At 43.1% G+C, this 12,936-nt stretch overlaps 1 protein-coding gene across 1 annotated transcript; it reads right to left on the reverse strand.

Annotated features, from left to right (window-relative positions):
- Positions 1-447: 447 nt before the first annotated feature.
- On the reverse strand, positions 448-2,461 carry LOC147637915 (pentatricopeptide repeat-containing protein At2g13600-like). Its single transcript, XM_086798962.1, has one exon. It carries the CDS (start codon positions 2,273-2,275, stop codon positions 515-517), a length of 1,761 nt encoding a protein of 586 aa, XP_086655088.1. The 5' UTR covers positions 2,276-2,461; the 3' UTR covers positions 448-514.
- Positions 2,462-12,936: the final 10,475 nt, after the last annotated feature.

A 12,936-nucleotide genomic window follows, 5' to 3' on the forward strand; every position in this document is an offset into this window, starting at 1 on the left:
AGCATGCCCATCGAAGAGTGTAGAGGATATAGAAAACCACAACAACCCAAAGATGAAGAATCAGCCCAAGTGGTGGCTCTGCTACCTCCACAATCCAAATTGTTGGGACACACTACGCTAGGCCAGTTATAACCAAAGAGTAAATCCACTGTACATGCCATAGCACAAGCACATGAGATAGAAGGAATATGAAGCCAAAAGTATATCAGCCCTCTCCTCCTCATCATCCCTGAATTGGAGTCTGCATCGTTCGGCATGATCCCAATAGAAGAGTGGATGTGTGAGTTGATGGTCATGTTTATTGCCCCATATCAGGACATCCCAAATGTCGTCATCCAAGCTGGCATAAAGTTTATCGATACAATCTGTATTTATTTACAAGTTTTTAAAGAAAATAAAGGTCCCATGAAATGGCACAATCTCACGTGCAGGGCCTTGCCTTCGACGTCAATCTTGGGCCTACACTTCACCCGATCTATGGGTTGTTTACGAGAGAAGATGTTCTCATCCGAGTTCATCCTCCTCGGCTACTAAGTGGGTGGTTTTTTACCCCCACAATGAATTCATGGACTTTGTTGATCACCTCGATGCAGGCCTTTCCAGGTGTCTTCAGGATGCCTGAACATTTTCTCAGTTCACCCATCTCATCGGCACAGTCAAACATCTGAGCATCCGCATATGTGTTTGACATGAGAACATAACCAGAGGCATCAATTGGATCTAGCTGTGTTGCTTGGTCAAGACACCAACCTCCTAGCTCTGTGTTGCCATATGCTCTACAACTGGTTAGGAGGGACCTCCACACCCCAATGTCTGGTGATACAGGCATTGTCTGGAGTATATCTTCAGCTTCAATCAAGCATCCTGCAGAGCCAAGAAGGTGGACCAAGCAGCTATATTGCTCCATACTTGGTTGAATACCACATTTCTGTCTCATAGAAGTGAAATAGAAACAGCCTTGTTCCACTAGACCAGCATGACAGCAAGCCGTAAGGATACCTGTAAATATCAAATCGTCAGGCTCGAAGCCTTGTTGCTGCATGTCCGCAAGGCATTTTTCGATCATCTTGCAGTTACCACTACGGGCATATCCTGCAACCAATGCACCCCAAGTCACAACATTCTTGTGCGGCAGCTTGTCAAAAACTTTTTGTGCCTCGTCTAAGCTTCCACATGTAGCATACATGTCAACAATTGTGCTACCGATGACTATATCAGAAACAAGTGTAGATTCCATGATGTGATCATGTATTAACCTGCCCTGGATCAAAGCTCCTATGCTTCCGCATGCTTTCAAGATAGACAGGAATATGACTATGTTCGGTGCTGTGCCTTCTTTTAGCATTTTGTCAAAGAGCTCAAGGACAATGTGGCCATACTCATGCTGTGCATATCCTCCAATCATCGCACCCCATGCCACCACATTCCGAATTGCCAAGTTTTCAAACACATTCCTAGCCTCTCCAAGGATTCCACATTTGACATACATGTCAACCAGGGCACTCCCAACGGCAATGTCATGTTCAAGTCCAGTCCTGATCACCTGGTCATGTATGAGCTTTCCTTGTCTGATCAATCCAATGCAGCAACATGCCTTGATGATGCACAAGAACACCACTTCATTGGGTAAGATTCCAGCTTGCTGCATTTTACAGTAAAGATTGAGAGCAAGAAGGCCCTGCCCTTGCAAAGCATACCCTCCAATGATTGCACCCCATGAAACCACATCCCTGTTTGGCAATTTGTCAAAAACCCTCTGTGCATCCTTCAGGCTGCCACATTTGGCATACATGTCAACGAGGGCATTTCCTATTGCAGAATCCACTACAAGTCCACTACTGAGTACCTGACTGTGCAGTACCCGGCCCACATCAATGTTACCTACGATGCTACAAGCCTTGAGGGTGCAAGAGAAAGTAACTCTGTCTGGGCTCATGCCCTCTTTTTGCATTCTAAAGTACATGTGAAGAGCTCTCTTACCATCTCCAAGTTTGGCATGTGCTGAGATGATTGAGTTCCAGGTATAAACAGTGGGTGTGAGGACCTGGCAGAAAGCCTTGTTGGCTTCAAGCAGGCTATGACAAGAGGCAAAGAAACGGATCAAGTAGTCTCCATAGAAGGAGACGGAGTCCAGCCCAGTGCGTGCCATGAGGGCATGTACCATCCTGCCACTTGCCAGGTCTTTCTTCTTAGTGCACTCTTGCAAAAGGCCACACAAGACATCGCCTGATATGGGAATTCTCTGCTGCTCCATCAGTTTCTCCATGTCTCCCATGCAAGCCGAAAATCTCGAACACAACCGCTAATAGGGTTCAAAGCAGAGTTTAGCCTGGGAAGCCACGGCCGAGAAATGGATCATGAAAGCGCGAAGGTCATACCTAGTACAAGACTAACACAGTTTAGCCTCAGTCCTCAGCACTAAACCACACAAGAAGTGGCGATACGCGGGCAGCCGTCCGATTGGATGACCAGGGCGGCGGGCGGTGGGATGGGGGAACTAAAAAGAAAAATATATATTGTTTATTGAGCATTTTCTAGTGGGAGGTAGCTTTGGCTCAGATCGTGAGGGTCGTGGGTTCGAGTCTCACATCCTCCCTTTACTGAGAAAGTAAACCCGGGTACCTCTGGGGGTGCTCAGATTTACTTTCTAAGAATGGGATCCACAAAACCTGAGCGTGAAGTGTAGGCATGGGGACTTAAAAAATTTCTAAGTCTAAGTAAACCGGGGGATGCCTGGATTTACTTTCGACGAGTGGGGTCCACAAAACACGAGCATGAAGTGTAGGCATGGGGACTTAAAAAATTTCTAAGTCTAAGTAAACCGGGGGATGCCTAGATTTACTTTCGACGAGTGGGGTCCACAAAACACGAGCATGAAGTGTAGGCATGCATGGGGACTTAAAAAATTTCTAAGTGTGATGATCATGAACCCACGGCATATGAATCGCCGACTTTAGACTTCAACCACTAGGCTATGGGGTACACCCAAATCTCGAAAAATGTTTGTAAAAAACCATATATGATTTAAAATATTGGCCCGATTTACTCAAAAAGTAAACCCGACCCGCCACCATTGTATTCGGACGGGGGGATCAGAGTGCGCACTGGCGACCCAGAGCATGCAGCGCCCCGACACATCTTACGATCCTCCTTTCCCCGATCTTCGCGCTTGCGCATCGCGATTTGTGCCCCCACCTTCCCACCATAGATCCCACCTCTCCCACTTCTTTAAATGCCCGTGTGGTTGAATGTTGAGGACAGTTTAGGTCGTGCATCTCATAGAATCCACTCCCGAGCCCTAAGCACATGCTCCTTTAGGCTAAACATCACAACAATGTTTTGTGCTACCGTTGGGATAAATCTAAGGAGACTACAAATTGACAAAATAGAGTCTCACACTAACAGCACAACAATGTTTTGTACTACCGTTGGGATTGTTGCCATATATATAGGCAATGATGTGTGTGAACACACTTAGGACCGCCGGGGCACTTTTTCCCTCCTTAGGAGGTTTTTTCCCTCGGCTTGTACATACGCCCATCATTCTAGGACTAACTTATCTTTGTACATTGACACAATCTAATACACTATGTGTTGTGTGCATTCTTGCTTCTTCTTCTCCAAGTTTTGTGTGCTTTCTTACAACCCTAATTCGAACAATTGGTATCAGAGCAGGCATCGGCTCCCAGGGCTACGCCGCTAGCACCCTCCGACTCACGTTCTCTGATTGAGGTGAGCTTTCACGAGCGCTTGCAGGTCCCTATACTCTGCACATAAGCCCGTAGGCTATGCGTTCTCAGATATTGCATCTGAGGTCGTTTCGGGCTCCATTTTTGCATTACAAGTTCTGTACAGGTGTTTTCGTCATTTTGTGTAGAAATTTTGACAGTGCAGTTTTCTACAAAACAGGCATATGTATTCTATTGTGGACTGTGCTACATAGCACGAGTTGTTTTCTGTTCAGTCTTTGCTTCATTACAGGTAGCTTTTGCATCAGTTTCAGTCAGTGGCCATGGCTGATAACAGCAATGATGTATTTGGCATGTTGTCTGCTGATGGAGACAGCAACTACCCACTTTGGGCATACATGATGCAGCATGTTTTGGTTACAAACGGAGTGTGGAATATTGTGCAGGGTATGGATGTACGTCCAGGTTCTGTGGATGTAGGATCTGTTGTTGAGGATGTTGCAGGTTCTAGCAGCTCTATTGTTGCTGCTGCGCTTGGGATATTCTAGCTGGTTTGTATGCAGGTCGTTTAACGAGACAAAAATCTCTTACCTGCGTAAAGAGATAGAATCGAAGATTATGCAAGAAGATGATGGCATGAATGTTTTTCTTGCTGAGATTAAAGATCTCAAGGAACAGTTGATTTCTGCAGGTGAGATTATTCCTGATCATTCTCTTGTGCAGGCTGTTCTTGATGCTTTACCTGAGTCATATCAGACTTTTGCTTCCACGTGGAGACTTGTTACTGAGGACAGACCTGATGTTGTCAAGTATGATACTTTAGTCAACAAGCTCTTGCCAGAAGTGTAGTCCAGGCAAAACAGGGCTAGGCAGCGTGCAGTTAATCAGGCATCTGTTTACTGCCCAGCAGAGAAGAAGTGGTAAGGCAGTCCCTTCCACTGTTTCTTCTCCTATTAGTAGGTCTACAACTTCTTCTCCTTCCACAGGTAGCAACAATAGGTCTGAGAAAGCTCTTGATAAAGGCAAGAAAAAGATCAGGTGCAACTATTGTAAGGCAACTGATCATGTCATTAAGAATTGCCCTAAGCTAAAGGCTAAAGAGGCAAAGAAGAAAGAGTCAAATGCAGCCACAATAGTGGATGCTTCTACAAATGTAGATTTTGCAAATGTTGTGCAGGATACAGAATGGGCGTTTAGCCTGTATTGCCAGTATGATCCATCTGTACATGATGCATGTTTGGCAGTTTCTGTTGACTCTGATGTATGGTATTTTGACAGTGGTGCTACAAAGCACATTACCTTGAATACTGTCACATGTGCCAATAATGCTTCTTACCCAGTGAAGGGCATTGGTAAAATTATGCTTACTGCTGCAAATGGATGGTTCTGTGCGGGCCACTCGCAAATTGCAACTTGTACATAGTGATGTATGTGGGCCTATACAAACTCCGTCATTTAGTAAACACTTGTACTTCGTGACTTTCATTGATGATTACTCAAGGCATGCATGGGTATATCCACTAAAGGCAAAGTCCGAATTGTTTTTGTGCTTCAAATAGTTTTTGCTTATGGTTCAAAATGTATCCAATTGTACTGTGGGCACCCTCCATTCTGATCGAGGGGGGGAGTACATGTCTAAAGAGTTTGATGCATTTCTGGCTAAAACACCAATGTACAGTGCCGTATACCCCTCAGCAAAATGGTGTTGCTGAGAGAAAAAACAGGTCACTTATGGAGATGGCACGATGTATGGTCAAGAGAGCCAAGCTTTGCCACATGTGTTTTGGCTTGAGGCTGTCATGTGTGCTGCATATGTACTCAACAGGTGTCCCACTAAGGCCTTGCAGTCTGTTACTCCATACGAAGCTTGGCATGGCAGGAAGCCTTCTATTGGTCACTTGCGTGTCTTTGGTTGCTTGGCCTATGCTTTAGTGCCTGTGCAACAACGTAGAAAAATGGATGATAAGGCTCTCAAATGCATTTTTGTTGGTTACAGTGCTGAGCAAGGGTTACAGATTGTATCATCCGCAGTCAAAGCGTATCTTGATTAGTCGAGATGTTATTTTTGTGGAAGATGCTATGCAGCCTTTGTTATCATGTACCAAAGAGACAGGTGTGAGCTCACGGGATGTATTTGATACGTTGTTGCCTTTGTTTACAGGTGGGAATTCAAATGTAAGTCCTAATGAGGCAAATATTCAGCCTATACAGATTTCAAACGACATCATAGATCAGCCTATTTCTGCAGATTTACAGGATGTAATTTATGAGGATAGGGCTGAAAATGAGCAGACTAGAGGTATGCCTAAATGGCTAGTGCAAACCTTGCACGTGATAGTAAAATTGATGCACCTATTTCTAGTCGTACTTGTTCAAGTTTTTAGCATGCCTCTTATGCATTAGATTGTTATGCTTTGGCTGTGTCTAGTATGTGTGAAGAGGAAGAACCTCTTTCATTTGATGTGGCACAAAAATCAGAAAATTGGTTGGCTGCAATGCAAAGTCAATATGATGCTATAATCAAGAATGGTATATGGTCTTTGTGTGATTTGCCTATTGGTAAAAAGGTCATTGGATGTAAGTGGGTTTTTAAGTTGAAACGAAAGCCAGATGGCAGTGTTGATCGCTTGCAAAGGGTTATGCTCAAGAAAAGGGCATCGATTTTGATGAGACCTTTTCTCCCACTTGTCATATGACTACCATTCGTAGCATTTATGCTTTGGTAGCTCATAATGGTTGGAATGTACATCAGTTGGACATAAAGACTGCGTTCTTGAATGGAGATTTGTATGAGGAGGTGTATGTATTGCAGCCTCGTGGTTTTGTTCAAAGAGGCCAGGAAAACAAAGTGTGCAGGTTGAAAAAGGCTTTGTATGGTTTAAAGCAAGCTCCACGAGCTAGGTATGGATGATGTACATCTAGTCATTGCTCTCTATGTCGATGACATGCTGCTCATAGGACCAAATGAGAGTCATATTGTTGATTTTAAGGCTGATTTGAATGCCTCTTTTGAGATGTCAGATTTGGGGCATTTGCATCATTATCTGGGGATACAATTTAAGCAGTGTGATGGAGGTATTGCTTTGTGTTAGACAAAGTATATTGAGACATTGTTGCGGAGATTTGGCCTTGAAGACTGCAAACCTATTGCTACTCCAATGGAGACAGGTTTGAAGTTGAGTCTTCATGATGCTGGAGATCACTTTGATGTCACACTCTATTAGACAGCTGTTGGTTGCCTCATTTATGTATGCATTACTAGGCCGGATATTCAATTTGCAGTCTCACAGGTGAGCAGGTTTATGCATAGCCCAGGGTCTCAGCATTGGAAGGCAGTTAAACGCATCTTTTGCTACTTGAGTGGCACCATACATCTTGGGTTGTTTTATCCCAAGGGGGGATCGTTGCCACTAGATTTACATGCTTTTTCGGACTCAGATTGGGCTAGTTGCTATGACACAAGAGTGTCCACAAGTGGTTTTTGTTTCATGCTCGGTAGCTCATGCATATCTTGGTTGAGCAAGAAGCAACCTACTGTGGCCACTTCTAGTTGTGAAGCTGAGTACAGGGCAGCTTTCACAACTACGGTTGAGTGTGTGTGGCTCGGACGGCTTATGCTGACTTGGGTGTTGGACATTAGTCTGCCACCTCTATCTACACTAACAGTCAGAGCGCATTGGCAGTTGCGAGAAACCCAATTTTTCATGCTCGGACAAAGCACATTGAGGTGCCTTATCACTATGTCAGGGAGGAGAGACTCTCAGCAAGAGAGATCAGCTTGGCATATGTGCCAACACAGGACAACCTCGCCCGATCTTTTCACAAAGGCGCTTCCTCGTGAGAAGTTTGAAGCTTTTCGCAAAGCTTTGGGCTTGCTCCCCTTTGTGGACTGATCTACTTCCGGCATGGCACTTTCCTATACATGAGTGCCAGCTCTCGTTCACACCATCACTCCCAGGGGGGATTTGTTGCCATATATATAGGTAGTGATGTGTGTGAACACACTTAGGACCGCCAGGGCACTTTTTCCCTTCTTAGGAGGTTTTTTCCCCCGGCTTGTACATACGCCCATCATTCTAGGACTAACTTATCTTTGTACATTGACACAATCTAATACACTGTGTGTTGTGTGCATTCTTGCTTCTTCTTCTCCAAGCTTTGTGTGCTGTCCTGCAACCCTGATTCCAATAGGGATAATTCTAAGGAGACTACAAATTGACAAAATAGAGTCTCACACTAACTGCACGAAAATAGATGTTTTCATAGTGGTACATTCACAATGTTCATTTTCAATTATGGTAGTTGTATATTCACTCAAATTATTGTAGTTGTATTAATTAAATTTAATTTAGTAATTAAATTTAATTATAGTAATTAAATGTATTTGTAGTAATTAAATGCCACTGACGTGACATTTAATTAATACAACCTTAGTACATGAGCCCTCCCTTCCTCCTTCCCCAGTGCGAAAATTTGAAGCTTTCAGAGGGCAAAAAATCTCTCCAAGCCTTCTAGAGAAGGCCTGTTCTAAAATTGGACTGTAAGTAAAAGGCCATCAATCCGATTTTTTTAAATATATAGTTATGCAGATTTATGTACCATTGACTATGGTTCCTTTGTTGATGTATTGGTACTTAGTAGACCTTGACAACTTATGCATTGCTATTGGAAATTGTGCCATAGTACATTGTCCATAGTGCTTACATCTTCATGCCATTATTTTGGTAGGGGTGTTGAATCCGTTGAGCCTCCTTTAGCTCCAAATCAGCCTCCTGCTCTGCTGCTGCTGCTGACGATCAGCCAATTCAACAATCCAACTTTCTCATATTGCTCCAGATAAGCCAGACTCCGATCAGGATGCCATGGGTGATGCATTAATTGAAGAGGATGCAGTCATTCGTGACTCACAGAGAGTTCTTCGGTGATAGCAAGCTGCCTATACTTATGCCGGGTTGGACACGCACTGTCTCTCGACATGCATCTCATTTTGTTAATACAGCCCTTAGTGCTTTTGCATTAAATGAGGAGCCACTTTCTCCTTTTGATGCATTGGAGAATGATAATTGGGTTGCTTTGCTCGTGACTAGCCCTGATGAGAAGAAATTTTCAGATTTCCTTGCTGAATTACAACATGCATTTGATGTTACATACATGGGGCTTTTGCATTATTATTTGGGTATCTAGTTTATTCAGCAATCTATTGGATGCCTTATATATCTATGCACTACCCGTCTTGATATTCAGTGTGCAGTGTCATAGTTGAGCAAATTTATACATTGCCGTGGCACTCGGCAATGGCAAGCAGTGAAGCGTGTCTTTCGTTACCTTCAAGGCACTCATGACTTTGCATTGTTTTCTAGCAATGCATCTTCTTTATGCTTGACCGCCTAAACTAATAATGATTGGGCAGGATGTTATGACATTAGGGTGTCAACCAGTGGTAATTGTTTCCTTATTGGAAGGTCATGTATTTCATGCCTCAGCAAGAAGTAGCCAATAGCCGGTCACTTCCAGTTGTGAGGCTGAGTACAAGGAAGCATTCACAGCTACTGTGAAATGTGTATGGCTCCATCGTTTATTGGCAGATCTTGGTATTAAACAGTCATCTTCTATCACCATTTTCATTAACAATCAGAGTGCGTGCGGAATCCGGTTTTTCATGAGCGGACAAAGAATTTTGAGGTCCGTTATCATCATGACAGGGAGAGGCTCCATGCAGGAGAGATAGCCTTGACTTACGTGCCTACACAGGACAATGTGGCAGATGAGTTTACCAAGTCTCTTCAAGAGAAAAGTTTGAAGCTTTAAACTTATTACCTCTACCAGGGTAGTCTGCTACACCCTGTACACGTTAACACCATTCACTTCAGGGGGGTTTGTTAGCCTTTCGCCTCTAGAAAGTCCTATTATTTTTCCCCCGTATGAACACACTCTAGTGTGTTGGGAACATTAGCCCTAGGACTACAAGTACCTTGTACTCCATTCATTTCTCATCATTGTATCGATTACTTCCAGCTATCATATCTTGTCTCTCTCGCTCTCTAAGCTCAATACAATTGTGTGACTGTGTGTACGTGTGTGTCTCTGTGTGTGTGTACAGAGCATCTACTCTATCATCCAACAAAAACATTGACTTGGTAACCCTAAATCTGCTCAAGAATTTCAGCTCGATGAGCTCACTCCCAGGGATGAAACTTTTGATTTGTGGAGAGTTTATACCAATGCTGAGCTAGTCCTAAGAGGGCTTGACCCGATTTTGAGTACACATGCTAATTGAAGAGTTTTTGCAGAGAATAGGGTGGTGGCAAATTTGAGCTACAGTGTGAACAAAATTGGACACGATCTCCAGGCTAGAGGAATGACTTAGAGTGGGAAAGATGTGGCCAAATTTGGGGACTTCTTGAATATGCAAAATTGGTCATCGTGCTATATATCATTGGAAAGTTCTCAAGGAGTAGATTCCAAAATGTCCAAACTCCGTTGACTTCTGAGTTGATTTGCAAAAATTTCTCCATGAGCCCATTTTTGAAGAGAGAATGTGTAACAATCCTTAGAAGGACCCAATTTGAGTCCAAATTTCCCCTAATGTTGAGAAGAATTAAAGAAAGCCAAAGGTAAGCTAATGGGGAGCCTAAACCTCGCTCTGATACCATGTTGAAACTTGAGGATCCAAGCTCCCATAGAGATGGTGATTATGAGGGTGACTTAATCCTATACTAATTATACCTAAACCTCGCTCTGATACCATGTTGAAACTTGAGGATCCAAGCTCCCATAGAGATGGTGATTATGAGGGTGACTTAATCCTATACTAATTATGCTAGGGTGGATGATACCTAAACACAATCATGATGAATAAACTAAACTGGTTCAGCTTTAGACTTAAGCACAATAGATTACTTTAGTGTGATTAGGGTTTTCCAAATTAGGGTCCTTGTATCTTTTGATCATAGCTTCCTCTCCTTGAGCCTTGTTAAGGTATATTAGATTAGAAAATTAATCATAGTATTATTATTATTGATCTCTCTAGCTTTTTCATTTTTGGAAAAACAGTTCCCTCTGCCATAGCTTCTTATAGTTAAAGCATACTATCTTTCACACGTAGCTGCAAGGCAGTGAAGTTTGGCAAAGCAGCCATGGCAATGAAAAGCAAGCTATGCAGGGCGTTATTCACAATAGTCAGGAGGCAGGAGCCGGTGAGCAAGCCAAGCACGCAGCCATAGTTAGAGCACCTTGGGGGCATCAAGACTGCATCGCAGCTCAAAAGAAAGCAAGCAACCGATACACAGTAGAGAGAAAACCAAGTAGCGACAACAGTACAGTGAAGAGAGATAACAGTAGGCAGATCTCGGCTTACAACAACAAAGCACACAAGGAAAGAGTATCGCAGTTCAAGCCCATGAACCAGCTATGGAAGTCTGCATGTACTCTCATATATATATCTTCTCTGGCACGCTCTAGTGGTCCTCAATTCATCACATAGAAGAGAAATTCTTGTAAGGTGAGTTAAGTGGCCACCCCAACACGCAAAACACTGCTAGCCCCTCACAGTCACCGCCGTTAAGGAAGTACTAGTTAGCTTGGAGCTAGGAAATGAGCTTATCTGATTCAGTCACATGATGGGCATTGGCCATGTGCTGTAAGACTTTTGACTTCCTCTTCTTGTTTCACCAAAGAGTCGAGCTGAATTTGGTTCCTTTTGTAGTTTGGCCTATGGTTTTATCTTCCTTTGTAAAGTAAGGACTGGTTAGCTTGGAGCTGGGAAGAGAGCTTATCTAATTCGGCCACACGTTGGGCATTGGCGTCTCTTTTACATGTTGGCTGCTGTGGCTGCCAGGCTTGGATGTTTCCTGTGTTGGTTTCCCTTTTTGTGGGGATTTTGAGACCATAACAAGGTCTACTCCCCTTAACACCAATTTTTTTCCCTTCCCTTTTTGTGGGGATTTTGAGACCATAACAAGGTCTACTCCCCTTAACACCAATTTTTTTTCTTTTTGAGCTTAGCCCTTCTATGGTGGTCTTCGGGGTCTCTTGCACTCTCAATTCCTTTGGTGGAGTGGGTCTAGGTTATTCTAATTCTCTTGTGTTTGACTTATTAATAAGTGTTTCTGTTGAGTCTTGGTCTTCTGATGGCCTCTCCATGGGCCCTAGGAAGAAATCTTGCACCAAAGCATTGTCCCCCCCCCAAAAAAAGGTTAGAGCTTTTTGATTTCTCTATGGACATGCTCTATTAAATTTTACATGGGTGCCTTGGCATCTGGCTCTTTATATGCTCTCAATATAGCTTAAGGCAACACCCTAGAGTCCACCTATGTGAATCTATTTAGCTCGTAAAAGGATAAGTCTAACATGACCTTCACTCCAATGATAACATTTACTTCAAGTATAATGTAAAACCATAAACTTCACAAAAACATATAAAACAATTAACATAACCATTAAACAAAAATATTTAAGAAGATAAAGACAAACTCATTGGGTGGTGTTATCTGCTCGTGTGGCTCCAACTCGTATTTTAATCATATTTTAAAAAAATAGACCTTGGAGCCATAACATATTTTGCAAGAGTGGGCTTTCTTGACTGTTAACACATTGGCTAACATTACTTTGAATGCGTGGTGACACCTTCAAGCCATATTTTTTGTACCATGTAAAATGTGCTTTATGTAAAATGATATGGGAAATCTCTGATCTTATGACTTGTGTAATGCCGGAAGATAGCCAACACTAGGAAATTAGCTTAGACTAACTTATTGGTCCCCCGGACATTATTTGGGTGACCTGGCATTGTAGAAATGCCTTGTATATAAGACATTTTGACTAATGAAATAAGGTTGCCAATTAATTCTGTTTAGCCTTGTTGATGTAAGGGTCATTAGGAGACTTAACTTAGTGCCATTTTCTCAACCTCCTAGTGGTGGCAAAAGCTATACGTACTCTCATATCTTCTCCATTGTCGTGCCCTAGTGGTCCTCAATCCGTCGCATATAGAGCGACACTTGTAAGGTGGGTTAAGTGGCCACCCCAACTTACACAACACTGGTACCCTCACAAAGTCACCGAAAGAAGGACCAATTAGCTTGAAGCTAGGAAATGAGCTTACCTGATTCGGCCACATGTTGTAAGCCTTTCCACTTCCTTTTCTTGCACGGCCAAAGACTCAGGCTGAATTTGGTTCCCTTTTATAGTTTGCCTATGGCTTTATCGTTCTTTATAAGTAAGGATTGGTTTGTTTGGAGCTGGGAAG

The sequence above is a fragment of the Cibotium barometz genome, chromosome 6 (genome assembly GCF_041138505.1).
Source record: "Cibotium barometz isolate CiBa-2024 chromosome 6, ASM4113850v1, whole genome shotgun sequence".
Lineage (NCBI taxonomy): Eukaryota > Viridiplantae > Streptophyta > Polypodiopsida > Cyatheales > Cibotiaceae > Cibotium > Cibotium barometz.

Bases quoted from the DNA above. Each gene is read 5' to 3' on its own strand.
- LOC147637915 (XM_086798962.1), bottom strand. From the start codon at position 2,275: ATGGGAGACATGGAGAAACTGATGGAGCAGCAGAGAATTCCCATATCA.